Consider the following 24,290-nt stretch of genomic DNA (forward strand, 5'->3'; position numbering starts at 1 on the left):
ACATCCCAACGGTGCTGTTTCAGAACTGCAAAGCCCTGCTCCCCCAGCCGCGATCGATTCGTCTGTCACTTCTCGCTGTATTGGGGCCAAGACCACCTCTTCCCTTATCCGACCTGAAGGTGGACCTCTCAGGTTGAGGATATGGATGATATCTATCCCTTGATGGTTAAAATTTCGCTTCTATTACCCTTTTCGGTATGTCCAAATAATTTATCCGATTAATCGGACTTGGTGGTAGCCCGAGGTAATCATCCTCCACCCATATGTTGCACTCATACCTGTTATGGACATCAACCCAAGTAATAGCTCTGAACTCCAATAGGTTCTCTTTTATCTTAAGGGAAGCATTGGAACCCGAGGGGTTAAGTCCTTCGTAAGCTTTGTCCGCTTGTTCCGTAGAATCGAGAGGTAACAACATCCTTTCCTTCTGGAATCTTATCACGAACTCTCTGAGTCGTTCGTCATCTTTTTGGAAGATCTTGAATATGTCGGCCTTTCTTGCTTGCACCTTCCGGGCCCCGGCGTGAGCCTTCACGAAGGCATCCGCGAATGTTCCCGAAGGACGGAATAAGTCAAGGATGCGTACAATACCATTTCATGGCTCCCTTAGTCAATGTCTCGCCGAACTTTTTCAGCATTATCGACTCAATTTCATCATCTTCCAGATCGTTGCCCGTTATGGCACAGGTGTAGGTGGTTATATGTTCCTGTGGATCTGTTGTCCCGTCATATTTCGGGATATTCGACATCTTAAATCTCTTTGGGATCAATTTCGGAGCCGCACTCGGTGGGAAAGGCCTTCGAACAATAAATTTAGTTTTCTATTCGGTTAGAATTGGTGGCGCCCCCGAAATCTGATCCACTCGGGAATTATAGTCTTCCACTTTCTTTTCGTTGGAGTCAATCTGTTTAGATAGCGCCTCCAACATCTTTATCATTGGTATTCCATTGTTGGGGTTCTCGTCGTGGTTGTTGTTATACGCATTGTTCGCGGTCGACATGTCGAAGTTAACCAAAAATCAAGAAAAAAAAAAAGGCAAAAGAGCAAGTGAAAGCTGAGTTGCAAACAAATCATCGCTATTATCCTTAGCCCCACAGTGGGCGCCAAACTGTTTACCCGTTGAAAAGGTAACAATTAAATTTGTATGAGGTATAAAGGATATGCGACTTGATTCGTTTATAGAACAAAAGAATAACAATAACGAAATAAAGATTGAGAATAAGAAGGTAAGAGATAGCCTCAGTGACGGTTGTAACGGATGGCGGACACGTCACAACACTTCGAAATCAATTTGTAGGAATTTTATCAACTTTGGTGCTTACAGAACTTTGAGAATTAGGGTTTCAATACAATTGTATAGAAGACAGTAAAACAAGATGATCCTCCTATGAGGATTTACCCTCCTATTCATAGTACAAGTATTCGTATTTGACAAGGTAACTAAATCAATCATGGATGGTGATCCTTGAAATCTCGGGCTTGAAAGCTGCATGACTCGCCGTGTGGCGTGAAATCCGCAACGGGCCGGATTTCTCGCACTATCACCAACTAGAAACACAACTCTTCGGGAATTGCTGGGTCCGGGTGACTGAGTCCGAAACGTTCCTATCCGATTAGACGAGCTCAATTGATCCACTACCCCTCATTCTTAGTTTTGGCCGACGGTCATTGGGTCGGGATCGTAGATCCCGATTTTTACCGTATACAAAGAAGTCAATGAAAATTTTCACAACTTGTCTTTTGTTAACTCTATAATGATTTGGATTTAGGTGTGGCCCTGTGGGATAGTCCAAAACTTTACCTATCAAAAACTGAAAACTAGCAATTGATATGGAGAATTAGCCTTTTGCCCACAAGTTATTTGGAAACTCACTTTTGGTCCAAATTAGTAGAATTAGTTGCAAAGGAGAATTTAACTGCACGTAACAAGAAAAGCTAACCTAATAAACGTTAGTGTCAATTTACTAATAATCATTGAGATTTCAGAACTTTTATAGTTGCATGAATTAACGTTCTACCTATAATCTCTTTGACTTTCTTTTACTTCCAAAAAGGTGTTTCCTTCAACGATTGACAAAAAATTATATTTGAATAGAAACCTGTCAGTGAAAAGGCTAACGACTTTTATCAAGTCATCGCATAAATGATTTCTTTCCTAAGTGTATATGTTTTCCTTTTTGCAATGTGAAAACTTGGAATCTTTTTCTTTCCTATATTAAGGAGTATACTATCACTATCATGCAAAAGTTTGACAAGGTTGTGTTACTGCAATATTGGACATTGTCAATCTTAATGTAATATAATTCGACTCTTCAGTATATACCACTCCGCTTGTTTCAACTTACGTGAATCATATATATAGCTGGACGCAGTGGCAGAACCAAAATTTTCACTAAAAGGGTTCAAAATATACAGAAGTGAACACACGAAGAAGTCGAAGGGGGTTCAACATCTACTAAATATACATAAAAAATAATTTTAACCATGTATAAACAGTGTAATTTTTCGCTGAAGGGGGTTCGGAACCCCCTTGGCTATGCCTAGCTCCGCCCCTGGCTGGACGCAGAGATTATGAGAAAAATTAAAAAAATTAGAACTTGCAATCTAGAAGATGTCATAATATTTGTGCGGCTCTTTAGAAATTGTATTCTATAGCCACACAAGTTATGACATGTTTAAGACCACAAGTTTCAAAAGTTTTATAACCACACAAATATTATGACATATTTAAGATTACAAGTTTGAAAAGGCTTCCATTCTTTATTAAATTTCGTATTAAGTCAAATTATGTCAAATAAAGAAGAACAAAGAAAGTATATTTTGAATTCAGTAAACAAATTGAACTGTGTTTAAATTTAGAATATGAATCCATACAATTCAAATCTTGAATCTGTTTCAAAAGTTACGCTACTTCAATATGCTACTCATGTTGAAGTGTACTCGAGCAATCAACTAAGTAGGATCCAATTAAACTACTCCCTCCATCTCAAATTGTCAGTCGTGGTTACTAAAAATAGTTTCTCAAATTATTTATTGTTCTAGAAGTTCAAGACACAGTTAATTATTTCTTCCCCATTTTACTCTTAGTTCAATTTAATTTGTCATTAATGGAGATGACACATAAATAGAGTAAATATTTAATGAAGAGATTATAACTTAGACATAAATGAGGGTAAAGTTAGTCAAATACCCTTTTTAATTAATATTTCTTAAGGAGCGTTTAAAACAAAAAAAAAAAACAAAAAACATATAATTTGAGACGAACGGAATAATTGAATATGTTGTGTGAATAGTTATGTATTCAAAATTCAGCTTAGCATGTGTTCTAAGTGTGCACAAATTCAATTTTTAAAAGATTTGTTATGAAATAATAAGTTACACGACAACAAGAGATATAGCCAAAGAAGGTGGAGAGAGAGAGAGAGATTTTATTGCTCTTTCAATTGATGTACAAATGAACTGAATTGACTTCCTATTTACATAAGAAAAGAAGCAGCTGCGAGACTTTTCAGGAAGCTGCTGCGAGGCTTTTCAGAAGCTTCTGACAAGCTGCCTGCTTGAGCTACTTGCAAGCTACCTATTTGAGCTACTCGCAAGTTGCCTGCTTGATTGCAAGCCTGAGGAAGCTGCTGCAAGGCTTTTCAAGGAGCTACTTGCAAGCTGCCTGCTTGATTGCAAGTTTATCCAATTGCAACTTATCCAGAAAATCATGTATTTGAATGGACATCCATAATATGGTGTATTTATAACACTAGCCCTTGGATGTTCATTAATAGATAATGTACCTCGTTAAAACCTTACTAGGAAAAATCCAGAGGGAAAAATCCCTAATGAAGGCAAAAGAGTATATATATCTAGTAATACACATTGCTAGTTGCCTTATTAAAAATCTTACCAGAAAATCCAAATGGGACAAAATCTTGGTTAATGGAAAAATAGTACAACGCGTATTTTATTCCCCCTGATTAAAGCATAACATAATTCTTGAAGATGATATACTCCGATCTTGTATACCAAACTTATCAGATCTTGAGGTTGGCAGAGCCTTTGTGATTAGATCTGTCAAATGATCATTTGACGACCTAGATGATCATCTGCAACTTCATTTTTTAGATAGATTTGCATCAACGCCATATAATATTGTTGCAATCACGCCAAATACATTTTTGACTTGTTTTATAAATTGTTGTTATCTTTCTACGATTTGATTTTCATGTAAAACAACGAAATAGATAGCATATCTGGATTGAACTCTTATGCCGATCAGATAAATGTCTTGTATATCCAAAACACTTGACAATATTTTTTAGGATAAACACATTCATGACAAGAATTTCATTTGCAATATGCAATTGATTTATTCAATATCTCCATGTCTGAGTAAAACTATATCATGCTCGTAGTTATAACAAGATAAATAAATGTATCAATTGCACAAAAATATGGTACTTGTAACCAATATAATTTTTTAATTTCAACTTCTTTTTGCAGATAATCTACTGCTTTTGGAAACTTTTCAAGAGCTCCGATAATATTCAAGTCATCAACTTTCACAATAATGTGAAAGATTCTGATTATCATAAAGAGACAAAGGTAAACAGGGTCATATGTGTACCCTTCGTCAATGAATATTCACTAAGGTGATTAAATCACATTCACCTTACCTGATTTAATCCGTATAAGGATTATGAACAAGTTCCCCAAGAACTTGTAATGTCTAGACTGCAGGTCCAATAAAGTTTATGCTTACCAAGATGTATCATATCACTTAGTAATCATTTCTATGTTAGCATGCTTTAAAAGACGTAGATTTCAGATCCTCACAATCTTATACAATATTACACGTCATATGGTATCAAAGATATCGTTGATGATATGTCATTTTGTATCGGTTCGCAATTCGACATAACTTACTGAGATCTCATCACTTCATTATTGCAGGTACATGAACATCCCATAAGGTTTCATGAAGTGTTATGTCGTAGGCTCTTCAAGAGCACATTGCTTCCTTATTATGATCATTCATTTGCTCCTCCCATTTTTCAAGGATTATTACGTTTCGAACCGATTGATCTACCATGCTCCATGCATACCGTAGATTCTGTCCTTCAAGGACATTAGGAGCATTTTACAGATGAAATATGAAATAGTTGGGTCAGCAAATGCTTCCAGCATTTGACTTGAATTATCTGAGGATCATACTGGTGATAAGTCACAACATATTTCTTAGCTACTTATTCTCTCCCCCTTATGTTAGAAAAACTAACACATATCCTAATTTTCTTTGGGAAATCTATCTTTGTGCATCATGGTATATCCATTAATTATATACCGCACATCAACAAGCTATAAGATAGAAATATCTAGTTCCTGATCCTGAACCAATTATGAGGGGAGAATTTATCATAATTTATTGGTCTGAAGCATACAAGTGTCATTGTATGCAATATATCATATCTCAGACCAACATCTGAAGCTCTGTTCTCACAAGCAATGGTTTAGCCAAATTATGGAGGCATCCAATGCCAAACTAGCTTAGATATAAACCAGCATCATTATCAAGATGAATTGTCTTCATTACATATTCTGAAAATTTTGCTTCCACCTCAATTATTTTGAGCAAGCAACTTCATAAATGTCAAACTGCCAGTTGAAAATAAATATACATATGACCGTCTCATAGATGCATTTATTTAAGACATCACATCACAGGTGAGGGGCCCAGGTTCACCTTTTATATTTTCTAGAATTTCGGTAATTCAGTCCCAACATTAGCTAGTGTAATCAACTTATCATGAAAACAAGCAACACGAACAAATTTTTGAAGAATCTTCTAGTTCTTTAATATATTTAGAATACTAAATTAGCACATCAGATTTAAATCAGGACGACCAAAATGGTCATGTCAACTGATAAACTTATGTGTACTAGTAAACTTCAAGTGTACCATAACGAGTGTTATTTGTTTTAGTAAACTTCTGGTTTACTATTGCATGAGATTTTATGTCAATAAACTTCTGGTTTGTTGTGGCAAGTGATCCCATCACGCTCGAGTATCTTTTCACATACGTATTTCTTACTCGGTAACTTGGAGATATTCAATCTTCTAATCATTTGCAGTCTCAATATGATAACCATTTTTCACGCTAGTAAACTTCAGGTTTACTACAACTTATTTTCCAATATAACAATTACGATCTAGAATAAATAGGGTCATCATATGTAACCTCTTCGAGAGACTTCAATTTCATATATATAGTACTTCAGGAGTAGATTTCAAGGGTTATCTTTTGCTCCGGGAGTAGAATTCAGAGTGTTACTACTTCGTGGAGTAAGTTGTAGAGTTTTACTACTTCGGGAGTAAACTGCACTGCTTCAGGAGTAAATTTCAAAGCCTTACTACTCCAGGAGTAAAGCATAAAGTATTTTGAATATTTCTTCTCAAATATTGTACCTCTTCTGGAGGTGGGTCGTGATATCTTCACAACCAAATGCACGTCTGTATTGATAAGCTTTACTAAATATTATCACATTTACTTCAGGGAATTGATCTATATTTATAGCTTTTATCAAAAGTTCTCATTCTTCAGGAATGAAACACAATCATCTGAACGTGCCTTAAGCATATCAAATCGTGCTAGCTTAGAACCTCTTTTAAGATATTGCTACTTCAGGAGAAAATCGAGGCATACATATGATATAGAGAGCCTATGTAACTATTACCCCTCCAGGTAATTATTGGCATATTAGGCACAACAAGGCATAGGAAATATAGTCACTTCTGGTGACCACATATTTCTTCCAAACTCTCATTTAGCTATTAAGGGATATGAAATTAACATCATAATCCCTCTTAACAACATTGTTCATCAGGAACAACTTTGAGGCATAAATGGTCCTGAACCAAATAGGTTCCCTCAGATTCAATCAAAACGTGCTTGTGGAAGAATGACCGTCTTCAGGTAGTCATAGATATCTTTCAAATTATTCCACACCATAAGATGATCTTTAACAGTGAGATATTTCAATTCCAAGCCCTCATCAAAGGGTGGAGGAATATCATTGTTTTGACACAGCCTTGATTTGTATCTTTGATGGTGTCTGTTAGACCCATCATATTAAGACAAATTTCACCATCAAGCATCCAAGATGAGCTTTTGCCCGATATATATATATATGTATTTAAATGATACAGAGTTAATGAATTAGTAAAGAAAAGTAATAACCATACCAAGCCACCACTTACCTTAACTCATTTGAATTAATATGTCAATAGAATTTAAGTAATAGCAAATCCCACTAATAGCCAATTGGAGCTTTCCAATCGGAAAAATATTTATTGCATACTAACCTTCCTGCTGTAGAATGTTGGTACTACGCCTTTGCCGACTTGGGTACCAATGCATATCGTAGTAAGGAGATTGAAGTGCATACTAGTATATTCAATGACCACATTTAAATAGGCACATAATTCTCTGTCATGATGTCCAATAATATATTTCCTTGATTAATTTTTTTTTTTTTTTTTGAATACATATATAACAAGTAAATATTTACTTTCGTGTTTCTTAATATTAAAACACAGAGGAACATAATACTTGTTATAGGAAAAATGATTACTGTTCTTCCCCCCAAAAGTCCTTATATGGCTTGGTGAAGTTTCAAGAACTTCTTTTCCGTAAAGTAATTTTTCTTATGGCAAATTAAATGCCAAAGTGTTAAAGAGACTTGAAAATTGATTAGCAAGGCAAACCGTGATGGCCACATCTAGGGGTGTACAAAGTAAACCGATAAACCGCACCAAACCGATAAATCGAGTCAAATCGAGAAAAAAAAAACCCCGACTAGTGGTTTGGTTTGACTTGGTTTGGTGTTGGAAAAAAAACCCGACCATAATTGGTTTGGTTTGGTTTTAGCTAAAAAAGTCAAACCGAACCAAACCAACCCGACATTACATGTATTCAATTTTTAAAATATTTTATACATAAAAATATTTATTTGTAATGTAATTTATAAATATTTCTTAATTTTTTTCATAGTTTTTCATCTATTATCATATTATTCAAGCTTGAACTTAGGATTTTGAATGTGAATAAGTTTTATATCCTATGGATGTTAGTAACTCATATAAAGTCCAAACCAAAACCAACTCAACACTAATACTAACAAAAGAATTTCAATTTACCCATAGAAATGACAATAATGTTGGATATCTATCCTTTAGTTTTGCATAATTGATTTAGAGAGTGAAAATACAGAACTTAAGTTTTTTTTTTCTTGTCATGTAATTAATACTTATTAGCCATACTTATTTTAGCATGACTTAGTATTTTTAGATTATGGTCATTTTCTTTATGGCTTATTAATTAGCAATATTTATTTTAACCGATTTTATTATCTTTTGTTGAATATTTTAATACAATGTCATCACTCTTCTCACATTTTGTGTTATTTTCTTATGACACACCTTAATTACATAGTTGTATCTTACTAGGACTAAAGAAATATTTGACGTAAAAGTTATATGTTTTGTATCAAGATTATTCCGAAAAAAAAAAAAAACACGAATAACCCGAGAAAACCGAATAACCCGAGAAAACCCGAGGTTGAAAAACCCGAATTTTATTGGTTTGGTTTGGTGTATAAATTTAAAAACCCGACACAATTGGTTTGGTTTGGTGTTTAAGAAATCCGAACCAACCCGATCCATGTACACCCCTAGCCACATCCCTTAAAACGGCAGTAGCATAATCAAGTAAGGACCTGCCATATTTTGCTTTTTTTTTGTGGCTCGGTAGCACTTTAATCTTTTTAAAATTAGTGCTTAAGGCAGAGTCTCGTGCTGATAACGTGTTATGAAATAATAATAAAAGTACACGACAACAAGATATATAGACAAAGAAGCTAGAAGAGAGATATATTATATTGCTCTTTCAATTGATGTACAAATGAACTGAGTTGACTTCCTATTTAAGAAGCAGTTGCGACGCTTTTCAGTAGCTGCTGACAAGCTGCCTACTTGAGCTACTTGCAAGCTACCTGCTTGAGCTACCATAAGCTGCCTATTTGATTGCAAATTTATCCAATTGCAAGCCTTTCCAGAAAATCGTGTATTTGAAAGGATATTCATAATACGGTGTATTTATAACAAGATTGTCATAATGTTGTAACTCTGAACATAATGCAATTTTTCCCCTCTATCTAGAACGTGAGATCAGCTATATATATACATATACTATACAAAATTTACATGAGTGAAGTTCATTAACATTTTAGTGGTGTATATGCAGACTTATTCGAAAGCGGTTTGGACCAAATTATCACAATTTAACTTGTATATATAAGTCTTAAGGTGTTGTTATTGAAATTATAAGGCTATAGTTCTTGTTCCAAAACGATATTTATTTTACATTATTTCCAATCAATTTCAATTTTTTTTTTTTTTTTTTTTTTTTTTTTTTTTAAGAAAATGTTACTTATAAATATTTGATTCTTTTTATGAAAAGCAAGATGACACCCCTTGTAGAATGGTGTCTCCCGCCATTGACTGCATTTAACGTCATTCTGGTGTCTTTGGCCTCCAGTCAATGACCTCGGTAAGAAATATAAGTGAAAAAATGCAAAGGAAAACAGAAAAGAATATTACCCTATACTTCAACTTAAAATATCGTTGCTAGACAAGTGAGGGATGGCTCAGTGGTAAAGCACCTCCACCCACGACCGGTAGGTCCTGAGTTCAATACATTTGGAGGGAAGTGTGGAAACACTATAAATCCTCCTAAATGGGTGGGGGAAAAAAAAAAAAAAAATATCGTTGCTATGAAGTATTATTCAAATCAAAATTGTAGTACACCATAAATTAAACAGCCGCAGTACCATTGACCTAGTCCATCAACTCACCAACTCTGCCTCAGTTTTATAACTCAATTCAATATGTCTCTAAACCAAATTGATATAAGAAATTAAGCATTGGTAATGTGACATATTGAAATTAAGCATTTGGTACTGTAATTTGTTACCACGTCATTAAGTTTAGAAATCTCATAATTCAAAATTAAATTGGGCGCTTCTTAAAGTCACTGTAAACAAATGAATTTTAAATCGATAACTGTTAAATGATTTTGAGATGATTTTTTACCGGAGTGGTACACGAAATGCTTATAGCCGGTTTTTGCTAAGAAAATCATATCTCACAGAATCGAGCGAGTATAAGGTGTTAGGATCGAAATAATAGGGTGTCGTGCGGAAGATAAAAATTATAAACCTTGAACGATGATGAATCAGACAACAAACGAAAATATACTAAAAGGGCATAATATTATAATATGATTAGGTCAAGTGACCTACATATTACAAAAACTAATATAAAAAAGAAAACATTAAAACTATGAGAGAATAATCTCCCCTTAAACGAAACTCTTTTAATGACTACATTGTAGATGCTTTTCTATGTTTTTTGTGTGAAGGGAATATCTTCAATTTATAAAAGTACAAAACTTCTCCTCCAAGAAAAGTGAATATTCTCAATTTATAAAAGTACAAAACTTCTCCTCCAAGAAAAGTCTTAAATATGGTAGAATCCTTTTCTCCAAAAAAACATTTTCTATCAATAAATTCTTTTTTAAGTAAAACACAAATGTGGTAGAATCCAAATAAAGTAGGAAATTCAGGGCAATTGCTAACATAAGGTTGCATTTGCTTAAAACAAATATTTTAAAAGTTTGAACTTTTTTATTTTTGAATAATTCGACTATATATTTCAGTAGAGCTTTGGTTGATACACAGTTTTAGCGCCCCCCCCCCCCCCCCCCACACACACACACAAAAAAAACAAATAAATAAGCCAAGAAATTCTTCTCTCTCTCTCTCTTTTTTTTTTTTTTTTTTTTTGGAAAGAAGTTTTTTTTTAAAAAAAAAAAAAAAAAAAAAAAAAAAATTGAAGCAAAAGCCACCTAATTTTCGTACGAAATTTGAGTCTATGCTAGCTTAATTTACAAGACTACTTTCTACCAATTGGTAAATCGAAAGTAAAACGGGTAACTTGCTAATAAGACATGCCCAGAAATTTGGGGCACTCAGACACTTGGAAATTGAACACATAAAAGTTTCTCCTTTAAAGTTGGTGCACTGTCTGTGTATTAATTTTTTATACCATCAGATAACCTTAATCTGCTATAGCAGGTTACCGACCTTCTCCCAATATTTTTTTCTTTTCTAAAAATTAGGCAATGGTAATTTATCTCTCTCTTCCCTTCCCTTCCCTTCCTCTATCTGATTTTTTCTTCATTCCCTCTCCCTCTCCCCTTTAACTCCTATGTTTTCATTGTTCCCAATTAGTTGATCGGGTTTCTGTCACTGCTTCTTCTATCACCGTGAGTGTTTAATTCTTCAAACCCTCCTCTGATTTGTTCTAAAGTAACAAACTTTACTAACACTTATTGAAAAGTGATATATTTATTCAAAACTTTCTCATAAGGGGACTCAGAATTTAAATTTAATGAGTTCATGTAATGATTTTCAACACTGAATTCGTTGAAACTTTAAATTATGGGTTCAGATCTAATATTTATTGAATTTACATATATGTATTTATACTCCGTATCGAAAGTTATGGATTGAACCCGTGTAGCCGAAAAACTTACGTCCGCCACTGATTAAAATATTGATGTAGATTTTTATATGATATAAGACTACAGTTACAAATAATTCTATATTAAAAAGAAAAGAACAGTTAAAATTTATTTATAGTGCAGTCATAAAGAAAATAAAAAAATATGTGTAATAGTAACTCCTCAAAGAAAAAGGAACTCCTCAAGGGAAACAATGGCTGAAGTAATGAAGAAATACTTCTTTGCAAAGTTAACAAAATTTACAGCATTAAAAGATTGTTTCATTGGTAATACATCTCATTAAGAAAAAAAATCATGGAAACTTAAAATTTTTATTGATGCTAACTAGGGGCAGAGATTTGATTTATGCTCAAAAAAAGAAATACCAAATTTGATTAGAGTAAAATTAGGACTCTACTTATTTTTAATATTTTTTTCTAAATCTTAATTATAAAAGTTACTGTAATTGTCCTTTAATTTACCTGATGGTGTAAATAATTTTGTGCACTATTAGTGTATAAAATTCTTGACACCATCAAGTAAATGAAATTGTTATTTTGTATACTGACAGGCATAAAACTTAAACTCTTATCATACTAGTCTATTTACATGATTTTTTTTTTATTTTTTTTTTTGGGTATTATGAGTATTCATCGTGATCAATTAGTTTGTTTTACGTTATTTGACAGCTTACCACAACCTCCTTTTTTGTGGACTTCAAAATCGATAATGTAAAAAAGCTCACACCAAAAAAAGGGATCTTCCGCTAGTTCTTAACAAAAAACACAGGATAGCTATTTTGATTCCCCCAACCCCCAACCACCAAAAAAAAAAAAAAAAAAAGTAGTGTGAGCAAATTTATGGTCCTTTTCAAAACAAACTGATTCAATAGGAAAGGATGATGAAACAGGAAAGTACGTGGACATGGTACTCACCTTTCACCAACTCAGAACAACTTTAACTAATTTGACTTATAATATGAATAAGTTGCACAGCTTGAAAAAGCCTCTCATAATTTGATTATATATGTACTTTTCTTCCACCAACCCTACAAAGTAAATAAACAAATAAAAACACAAAAATTTCCACTATAAATAACCACCTTCATCCATAATCTCTTCATTCAAATAATCTCATCATAACCAAAACTTCAACTTTTCCCAAAAAAAAAAAAACACCTAGCACCATGGCTACAATTGAAAAAAACCTCACCATTACTGAAAAAGTTTATGTTAGAGTTCGTCTTGCAAATGAAGCTGATATTCACCATATATACAAACTTTTTTACCAAATTCATGAATATCACAACTACACTCATCTTTACAAAGCAACTGAATCTTCCCTTTGTGACCTTCTCTTTGATAAAGTTAACCCTAAGCCTCTCTTTTATGGTCCCTCGGTACTTTTACTCGAAGTTTCGCCAACCCCATTTTCAGATATCAACAACAAAGATGAAAAATTCAAGCCTGTTCTGAAACAATTTGACCTTAGGGCAGATGTCGTGGACAAAGAAGCCGAGGAATTTAAGTCCAAATCGTGTGTTGATGATGAGAAAAACGACGTTTATATTGCTGGATACTCGTTTTTTTACGCGAATTATTCGTGTTTTTATGATAAAGCTGGAATTTATTTTGAGAGCCTTTATTTCAGGGAGAGTTATAGGAAGTTGGGCATGGGGAGATTGTTGTTTGGGACTGTTGCTTCTATTGCAGCAAATAATGGATTTTCTTCAGTAGAGGGAATTGTGGCTGTTTGGAATAAGAAATCTTATGACTTTTATGTTGATATGGGGGTTGAGATATTTGATGAATTTAGGTATGGGAAATTGGTTGGTGATGCTCTACAAAAATATGCTGACAAGGAGAAGGTTTAATTAATTTGATGAGGATATTTTAGTGAATATTCTTGGCTTTTGGGATGTGGGTTAATTTGTTTTTTCTTTGTCATTTCTGAAAGCAATTTACTGAATATTATGTAACATTAATTTGTGTTTGCAAAGGTTGGATGAATTAATAAACATGCGTTATTACTATATAGTTTGCAGTTATGTTGGCCTGGTCAGCTCAACTGAATTTTGAAGTTCCGTAAGATTTCGAGTGATTCATCTTTTAACCATGCTAATTATTACAACCATTTAGATATTTTATTAAAATAATTTGAAACTTGCACTTTTTCTTTTGCATTTCAAGACGATGAAAATAGCATAATTAGTACTATAAGTAAAGAATAACTTTTCAGTAAGCTAGCAAAGTTAAAGAGTTTATCCCAGCTGGAGACCAAGGTATGGGTTCGACCGTACCAGTACCCTTGATCCAAGTACTATATTTCTCTAAAGAAATTCTATCCATTTAATATGTATAAATTATTAATTTAGAATTAATAAATTAAAATGACTAAATTCCTAAATACATAAGCTTTAAATTCCAACTCTGTCTCTGTTTATCCACTAATCTGATACATAAAGAATAGCAGATTATTTGTCTGTATAACTAGATACTTTTATATCCAACTGAAAAAAATAACAAGACTCAAAAAACTTCCAAAATAATTAAGTTGTGCCGTAAATTTTGTTGGATTTAACTATTAAACAAGAAAATCTACGCGCATTTGACCTAGTTCATGTTTTGATATTTAACATTTTATACTACTCTATATAAGCAAGGATCCACAAAATTTGTTGTCCTCACATCTCAAAGGGACCCACATGGGTAGTGTTTTTTTTTTTGGCTAGTACACAGGGGTAGTCGCATACGTTGCTACTTTTTGGTTGCAAATTTCCCTTTCTTAAAGCATTTTCCACGTCCACCTTTGTAATTGGTACTATACATCAGTAAAAAAAATTGCTATATTAATAGAGAATTGCAATTTATAATATTTTTCATATAATTTTAATATTTTAATTTTAATTTTAATTTAAATATTGAATTGATCTAATCCAATTTAGCTCCAAGATTAATCAAATTTTCTTTTGAAAAATGAAACGTGACAAATTATATTGGGACGGGGGGAATATATTATTTGTCCCTTATACATTCTGATAAAATTTATGCAACTTCGGAGAGAAATTTTCTTTTACAACTGGAGCATTTATTAGGTCATACTATATCTTTTCTTAAACCTCCAATATTTTACTTCTTCAGTGAGCTTATATGTGATTATAAGGATTTGTCCTAAAATTATTTTTAGGTATAATTTTGAATTTCTTTTACTTTATTAATGTATTTTAATTATTCTATTGATATTTTTGTAAGATCATTAATTAGGTTAAACTGTGCAAAAACTCAAAATTAAGGTTATAAATTGTAGTATAAATTTTTAGTTATTGAAAAAAATTTGTTGTGTTAGATGATTCTAGAAGATGAAATATGAGTGTCTAATACGGATGAAAATAAATACAACATTAAATCTTAAATGAGTTCAAGATAAGCACAAAATGATTTTGAAGCAAGCCGGAATTAAGTATCGGCTACATGTATGGTTGGAATCGGTAACTCTTTGGTTCAAACTCTTTATTTATCTTAACAGTTCGTTGGGTATGTATAGATTATTAATTTAGAACGGAGTAACTTGAAATAGTTAGGATTCAGAATCCATAAACTTCAAATTTTGGCTTCGCATTTAATTTGAAGTAAATAATTTCATTAAAGATAAAAGTTAAGATGTTAAAGGAGTGAAATGAACGTTTTACTTTTATATATTGAAAATATCCCTATTTGAAATTTTAATTATTATATGGTAAAAAGGTGTAATATTAATTATTTTTTAAAGTAAAATATCTTCTTTATATTTTGAATTTGGCCTCGTGCTTAACACGGGCCTCGTGAACTAGTATATGTATACTCTTCCAGCAAATTCAGAAAAGAGGAATATCTGAAATTTTGGTTTTGAAGAGAAGTATTGAATGGTCAAATATTACATGCTCGTATAGTATAGCAACAAAACGAATGAGTTTCTAATAAGACAAAGATTGTCACTACTTGATGTACCTAGCAACTAAAAAATGGTGGACGGCAGCACAAAATCAAATAGGCGTTTGGACATGAATTTGATAATATTTGAAAAAAAATAGTACTTGAACTTAGGTTGAAAAATGAATCTGAAAATTAAAGTTTCTGTCTGGATATGCATTTCATTTGAAGAAGTGCTGAAATCTTGTGAAAGAAGGTGTATTTTTTTTAACTAAAAAATGTGGTTAGAATCGGTTTCTTAAACTTGAAAAATTCAATTTCAAATTAAGAGTGAACAAAATTGACTGCTTATAATGTATAACTAAATAGTTTGTTGGGGAAAAAAATGTGAAAAAAGGCAAAAATCTTGTTTGTCAAAACGGACGTTAAGATTATATAAGGGTACAACAAAATGATTGAGATCCATTCATTTTTACCCAGAGATTCCGAATATACTGAAATAGAGAATTTATCGATATGCAACACATTTTTATTTTATTTTTTATAAGTCATCACCATTAGGTTGTGTGCCTAAGGTGTGGGGAGTTTGGCTTGACCCCTACCATGTTAATTGATAAGATAATCGTACAATGACTAGAGGGGTACATGGAACCTTGCCTCTAGTCTAAAAAAAATAGATTGAGAGTCAATCTATAGGAAAGAGTTAGCCTATACAAAGATCCTTCCTAATGTCTAAAATACAAGTACTAACTAACAAAGAAATTACATTTTTCAAAACTTCTTCTAACAGTAGGCATTTGCAGCTTGTCCAACTGAATGAGTCCCTCAGCTTTCTTGGGAAGATCTTGATAGCTGAGATAGATGATGTTATTGTCTTCTGTAGAAGCCTTTTCAGCCAAGAAATCAGCAACCCGGTTGGCTTCTCTGAGACAATGAGAGACTGTAACATTAGTTCCTTTGATCCTGTTGGTAATGGCATCAATGGTGTGTTTCAACTTTAGATTATTGCTGCTCTTTTGATCATATTGGTTATTATAGCAGAATCCAACTCCATGTGAAAGTTGTTGAAACCATTCTATGTACACCACTTGCTACCAAAGTCTGTAGTCAAGGCTTCAGCCTGATTGTTACTAATGCACTCTACTGCCCTCGAAAATGCCATGATAAAATCTCCATGTTGATCTCTAAGTGCTCCTCCAATTACTGCTCTGTTGCTTGTACTGATGTAGCTTCCATCAGTGTTCATTTTGACTTCACCCTCTCTTGGTTTATCCCATTAACAGTTGTGCATTTAACCACTGATTTAAGACTTTCTATGTGTTCACACATACTGCTCCAGTTACCCTCAAAAGCCACCTTGGGGAAAGTATTGTTCAGCATATATTGAGTGACCATGTTATATTGATAGAATCTTCCTTTGCCACCATATCTATATGAGGTCAAGCTTTCCATAGTTCCCCACGTGTCACAATAGGAGCAATCTGTAGACAAGTCTTATGGACACTATTTCTTGGTTTAGAGTTACACCATTTTTGTAGCACCATTCTGACTGGAACTAGTTGATGTCTGATCCGCAAGGAAGCACCACTATTATTCCACAAGTTTTTTTGCAGCATCACCCTCAAAAAAGATATGTTGAATAGTTTCTACTTGTGGGACAGTGCAGTATAAGCAATCTATGTCATCTTGATTTCCAAATTTAGCTTTGATTTCATGGAATGGTAGCTTGCCAAAAAAGAGCCTCCAACATATGAAGGAAAATTTGATGGGTACAGCACTATGCCAGACATTCCCAGGAAAGGATTCTTTTGTCTGTGGTTTCTCACTATGTTCCATGCACTCTTGTTGGTGTACTGACCATTTTCAGAACTTTTCCATATAGCATAATAATCCTTGTCATCATTTTCAATTTCAATAGAGCTTATGTGATGGGCTATCTGACCAGGAATAGTGTTGTATAATTTCTGAAGGTTCTATGTGTTGTTGTGCAGAAAGCCTTTCACTTTGAGTCTAGAAACTCTTCCTTGAATCTGATCAAGACAGATATGAGCTAGAGGGCCATTTTCTATCCAATGATCCCACTAGAAATTGCAATTCCCTTTGTTAATTTTCCATGTAATATATTTTTCACCATTGTCCCTAGCTAGCAGAAGAAATTGCCATGCTTGGGAGTTACCAGGTATCCATCTTTTTCCAACTAGATTGGTTCTAGAGCAGTACTTAGCAGTAAGAAAATCAGCCCACAGAGACTTTTTGATTCTAAAATGCCACCATCTTTTCATAGTGAGAGTATCCACAATATCTTGCATCCTTCTTATACCTATTCCTGCCTCTTCCTTGGGGTAACATAACTTACTCCATGCACTCCAATGGTATTTAGTTTTACCATCTTTAGTACCCTAGAAAAAATTGCAAATGTGCTTTCTATGATCTCAATTGTACTGTAACGACACGTTTGGCCGCTACCGTGATTTCCTTGAGTTTCACTTCGCAAACCGTCTTTTGATCAGTATAACTTAGTCACTTGGGGAAATTATCCGATTAAATTAACCCGAAACCATGTTGGAAAGATTTAAAATCGTACAGGGCCACTGGGGGCAAGTAAGGCGCCATAACGGCTAGAGGACAGCCATGGCGCGACCGCCACAGCCGCCTTCCAAACTGCCATAGCAGTGAGTCAACTTTTTCTTGGGACCGCCACGGCCTCCTTCTCCGCCATAGCCAGACCGCTGCAGCGGACATGCAGTCTGCCATGGCAGATAACACAAAATTTTCCTAGTATTTAAACCCCATTTCGGGACTTGACCCATTTTTTCTCAAAACCCTAAATCTCAGCCGCCATCTGGGGCATTTAGAGCTAATCTTATGGTTTCTTAGAGAAGGTAACCCCTCTATCCCATTTACTTCATCTCTCTTCCATTTAGTGTACCATTTCACTAAGAGTTCATCTTTCAAGCTAATAAAAATTGAGATTTCTTAACTATTCAAGTATAAGATGATAAAATGGAATTTCTAAGCTTGGGCATTCTTGAAAGAATCCGTCAAGGTCTTCCTCTAGGAAGATTAACCAACCTCTAGTTTCTAATCTATTCTCTATTTTGTAAATGGGTTCCAACCTTAGTTTTTGAAATTGGGATTTTATAGGGGTGGAATATTAGTAATGACTTAGGTGACTTGGTCAACAATAAAACCCGAATTATTAGTTCCTGAAATCTAGTGAATCTAGTTGAGAATAAATTCAAATCTTTTCCTTGCAAAACCCGAAGCTTGAATAAATTCCTAGAATATTGACTCTTGTTCTTTGCTTGATATTCCAAGACTCTCCGTTGCGGGTCACGGTTCAAAAAGGTGAAGTTGAAGATCAGCGGGATGTTCATGACACCTGCTCGGCCTCGAGGTAGGTTATGGTTTACTTGATAGACTCTGATTAGTAACTCATATATATATATATATATGCAAATAGAAGTAATGGAGAAAGCATGCCTGGGTCGACGAATAAGGAGTTGAGATGGTTATTCTATGTTGATTTTGTATACTTAAGATTGTAGATTAAATTAGGGATCGATGGAGAAATCATGTGCACCATCGGATATGAAGTTGGGACGAAATTCTTAGGTTGGTACTGTTGATTGTGGTTTGTCGCCTTGACATGTTATGTTGGATTGTAGTTATGTGTTCGGATTTGTGGCCTGTTAGCAACTCTATGACTCATTCTTAGCGATTACTATATGTTTGGAGGATTCTATGCACTATGGGGGACTAGTTGGAAGGAAAGGAAAGTTATGATATTGATGTTGTTGTTGTTGTGATATGAGTCCAAGTGTGGCACGAGCATTCATTCATCCATGCAGACATTGTTATCATGCATTCACTCATTGATTTTTATATATATTTGGATCGGGTTGCACGTACCGCAACACTGACTTAAACCGGGTTGCACGTACCGCAATACTGACTTGGACCGGGTTGCACGTTCTGCAACACTGACTATTGGATCAGACTGTACCCTACAGCAGGTATATGGACTTAGCGATCCCCCATGGGTCATAACTATCGGAGCGTAGACATCGTCCGCCCGAATCGTGTGTGTATCATTGCATCTCATTTGCATTTGCATTCATATCATATTCTCATGCTGCTTGGTTCAGACTGTTATTGACTTGTTGAGATTTCTGAGCTTGATAGAGGTTGTCGTGTTTATGTTTCGGGCTTGCAATGGACGCTAAGGGAGATGTTGGAATTGGTACTGGCCCTTGTGTATATTTGGACTGTATCGGATGTTGGGTGATTTTTTTGACTTGTTGACGGTTCTGGAAAGATAGACGAAACTTGGAGATCTGACTTAGGTTTTTTCTCGAGGGTGTGGGAATTATGACTTAAATGTATTGTGGGTTGTCATAGTGATTGTTTGAGTGTGATGGTATAGTTATGATTTGGTGCCAGACGATTTAGTTGCATATGAATAGTAGTTGAGTTGATCATCCTATAGGTGAGGGTAGTTGCTTCTTAGCGTCGGTTTGTGGCGTAAGTCTAAGTAGTGTCTTAAGTGTTAGATTCATGAGTCATATTCTTGGTTGGGGTCCGGTTGTGTTGACATTTTTCTTATTATGGTTAGTGTGGGTAGTTCATTCCTTATTGAGTATAAGAGTAACAGAATGGTGTTAGGGTTGATTTAGTTTGTTGTTTCTTGAGTGTTAGGAGATGGTGGAGTTTTCTTTTCTTTTTTCGTTTTGCTTAATTGCTTATTGTGTAAATTTGCTGCCTACCATACTTATCCATTGTTATTTATTGCTGTTATGATTTCCTAATCGTAGTCGGCCTACGATACTTACTAGTACGAGTGTTGTACTGATACTGCACTTGCTACACCCTTTAGGGTGTAGATCTGTTTCAGGTTGGGTTCGTAGAATTCTAGGCCGCAGATTGGTCAAGACTATCTTGAAGACTCTGTTATCTCACTCCAACAGGGTTGTCCCACTTATTTGTTTTATTGTATTTCACTTTAGTTCTAGTCATGTCTTAGAAGCTCTTGTACTAGTCTAGACCAGATTTTTGGGAAAATGCTGTAAAGTCTTGTATACATTTTTACTTTTATGAAGATAACGGGTTTATTGATGAATTTATTTAATTTCATTCCTTAATGTGTTAGTTGAAAAGGGAAGGGTTCGCCTTCTAGGTGGGAATAAGTAGGTGCCTGCACGGACCCCAATTTGGGCCGTGTCATGTACCTACAAGAGGGTTAAAGTAGACAATATATATATAGGAAGAGATTGAATGACACTTTTAATTAGCACATATCTACCTCCACAAGATAACATATTCCCTTGACAACCATTTAGCCTCTTAATGATCTTAGTAACCATACCATCAAAATAAGTAAGTTTCTTCTTTCCAATGTAAATTGGGCAACCAAGATACACAAAAGGAAAGTTCATATCCATAAAACCGGTACAGTCTCTAATTTTATTGATTCTATATGCACAAGATTTTGGGCTGGTCAGGAAAAAACTCTTATCACCATTGACCAATGGCCCAAAGGCTTTTTCATATCTTTTAATGCACTTCATGACAAGCTTGATAGATTTAGCGTTACCACCACTGAAAATAACTATGTCATCAGTATATGCAAGATGAGTGATTTGGGGACCTTTAGCATGCATAGAGAATGGAATAAAATTATGGCTCATTACTAAGCTGCTAAGAGATCTAGACAGGACTTCTGCAGCAATTATAAAAAGGGAAGGGGAGAGAGGATCAGCCTGCTTTAAACCATGAGCAGAAGTGAAAAAATCTTTTCTTGACCCATTACACAATAGAGATATTCCTCCATATCAAATCAATCCAGATTTCATCAAAACCAAATCTATCTAACACTTTAGACAAAAAGGACCATGAGAGTCTATCATAAGCTTTAGCCATATCAAGTTTTAAAACCACATTCCCACCCTCATTCTTATTATTAATGCCACGAACAATTTCCTGAGTCAACATGACATTGTCAGTGATCAGTCTACCAGCCACAAAATCACTTTGATTAAGAGTGCTTAGAAAGGGATTGAGCCTATTATCTAAGATTTTAGAAATGATCTTGTTGGTATAATTACTTAAGCTTATATGTCTTAGAACAGAGAAAGTGCTGGGAGAGTCAACTTAGGGAATTAAAGTCAAGAAAGTATGTGTAAAGTATTTATTCAAGTTCTTACCTCTAAAGAATTCATGTACAAAAGCAATAATATCAAGCTTGATAATATTCCAACAGTGTTGAAAGAACTTACCATTGAATCCATCTGGAGCTGCTGACTTTCTGAGCTCATACTATTGCTTGCTTGATTTCCTCTTCTTCTGGGATTATTGTAATAGCATCATTCTGTTCATCATTGATGATTCTAGGGATATAATCCCGTATTCTGCTGTTGGATTCCTGATATTTGAGATTGAACTGTTTTCTGAAGTGTTTTACTGCAACTCTGTTAATGTTACTCTCTTTCTGAATCCATTTGCCCTTGTAATTTTGAATTATGTGGATCTGTAGCCTTCTCCTTCTATTTCTTAGAACGCTGTGAAAATATTTGGTATTCTTTTCCCTATCCTTGAACTATTGAAGCTGAGTTTTTTTATTTAGTATGCAGTCTTGTATATTCAACCGCCTGATATATTCAACATACCCTCTATTAAGCTTTTCCCTTGCATATTCATCATTGTGCATAATGTTGAGGTCTTTCAGGATCTCAATCTTGGCTTCCCATTCTATGGCCTTTTCATTAACATCACCAATATTGTTTCTGGACAAGCTACTTAGATCCTTGCTGAGTCTCTTCAATTTGTTTTGTTGGATCCACATTGGATTGCCCCTTATCTGATTGCACCAAGAATTCTGAACAACCTCCATGAAATCATCTTGTTCTATCCAGAAGTTGAGGAACTTGAAGTACTTCATATGGTTGCCCTGGTTATTAAAACATTTAAGAAGAAGTATTCCGTGATTAGAACCAGCTCTTGACAGATGCCTAACAACATTATTCTGAAATAGTTGAGCCCAACCATTATTGATTAACATTCTATCTAATCTCATCCAGATCCTTTTGCTTGGCCTCCAATTATTACAACATGTATATTTTAGTCCACTAAAGTCAATATCTGTTAAACCACTTGTTTTTATGCATGAAATGAAATCCATGCTCTTATAAGCTCTATGAGGTACACACCCTAATTTTTCATCTGGATCCATAATCACATTAAAATCTCCCATCATACACTATGGACCATCAATATGGTTATTTAAATCGGTGATACTGCCCTATAATTCTTCCCTTTCTTCAGGTGTACATTTTGCATAAATAACTGCAATATACTTACCCTTATCAGTAGTGGAGTTCTTAAGCTTGATAATGATCTGTTGATCATTGTTCATCAGGGTTTCTGTGTAATCACATTCCTTTCAAAAACACCAAATATGGCCATTTGTTTGCAAGGCAGTGATAAAAACCAAGATATCTATCATAACCATTGATTTACTCCTTGTTCATAAATGGTTCTGATATTGCTACAAAAACCACCCTATTGATGTTGACAAGTCTTTTGAGTCTTTGTATTGAATTTTTGGTCCTCACCCCCCTAATATTGCAAAAAAATTGCACTAATCTTGGATTATGGATGGTGGGACACTTTTTCTATGAGTATTCTTCTTTCCTACTAGAGATGTTGTACGCTTGACATTGTTTTTCTTGTTCCTACTCCTTCCTCTTGGTTCTGTGATGTTTTTTCCTTTCCTCAGATTCTGTTCAGTAGCATGATTTTCTTTCTGAATTGTTCTGGACATAGTGGAGTCAATTGAAACAACATGAATTCTTCCAAACTCTCTGTTCTCCTTTCTACCCCTCTTACGGTCCCCAGTATTCTTGTTCTTTTTTTGATTTGGTATCTTCTGCTGAATGTTGTTACTTCTAATCTCCATTGGTGTTTCATCCTCCTGTTAGTTACTATTTTTTTTTGTAGGTTATCTTCTATTTCTTTACTCCACTGTTCTTCACAGTTGAGTTCCACATACAAATAGATCTATTCCTTCATCATTTTGATGTATAAAGGTAGTTTAGGGGATTGAATTTCCCCTTCTTCTACCTCTTCTTTATATTGATCCACCTTTCTATCATTGTTTACCTTGCTACACCCCTCCTCTTCTGTGTCACTTACATGAGTGATTTTAATCTGTCTTTCTTGTGATTCTCCTATGCTGTAGTTTTTTCCTCCTTTGGGACCTTCTTCTTCCTGAGCTTCTTTCCCTTGTGTTCTATGATCTTTGTCTGGTGATTTTTCTTCTTGCTTCTCATGTTCCTCTTCAAGCTTTTGATCAGGTAACCTCTAGTTCCTTTTCTTTCTCTTGATGATTTCTTTTGGTGCCACACTCTTGAAAGTCACCTTGTTTTTCTTTTTTAGCATTTTCCTGTTGTTTCTCTTTTTTCTCCTTTCTTGAATCTCTTGCTTATAGTGTCCTTATCAATATTTTCATTGTCCTCACTTGGTACACTTACATTTTTTTCTACTTGTTTTGATCCTTCAGCATTTTTTTCCTCAGTTTCTTTGTTCATATCACCATGTATTGTTTCTTTCCCTTTAACACTGTTATTTTGCTTTTTTTCTTCCTCCCCAAACCTTTGTTTTTCATTGTTAGTGACTCTATGAGGTACCATAGTTTCTTATACATGAGTAACAACATCCAGAAGGTTATTCCTTCTATCTATGGTTCTGTATTCCATCATATAATGACCAATCTTT

General features: G+C 34.4%; 1 protein-coding gene across 1 annotated transcript; it reads left to right on the forward strand.

The window, feature by feature from the left end:
- The first annotated feature begins 12,725 nt into the window (after nucleotides 1-12,725).
- LOC132057053 (tyramine N-feruloyltransferase 10/30) lies at nucleotides 12,726-13,642 on the forward strand. The gene has a single exon (XM_059449496.1). It carries the CDS (start codon nucleotides 12,797-12,799, stop codon nucleotides 13,481-13,483), a length of 687 nt encoding a protein of 228 aa, XP_059305479.1. The 5' UTR covers nucleotides 12,726-12,796; the 3' UTR covers nucleotides 13,484-13,642.
- The last annotated feature ends 10,648 nt before the right edge of the window (nucleotides 13,643-24,290 follow it).

Source organism: Lycium ferocissimum, chromosome 1 (assembly GCF_029784015.1).
Source record: "Lycium ferocissimum isolate CSIRO_LF1 chromosome 1, AGI_CSIRO_Lferr_CH_V1, whole genome shotgun sequence".
NCBI lineage: Eukaryota > Viridiplantae > Streptophyta > Magnoliopsida > Solanales > Solanaceae > Lycium > Lycium ferocissimum.

Excerpts from the sequence above, each read along its gene's own strand:
- LOC132057053 (XM_059449496.1), top strand. The coding sequence starts at position 12,797 with ATGGCTACAATTGAAAAAAACCTCACCATTACTGAAAAAGTTTATGTT.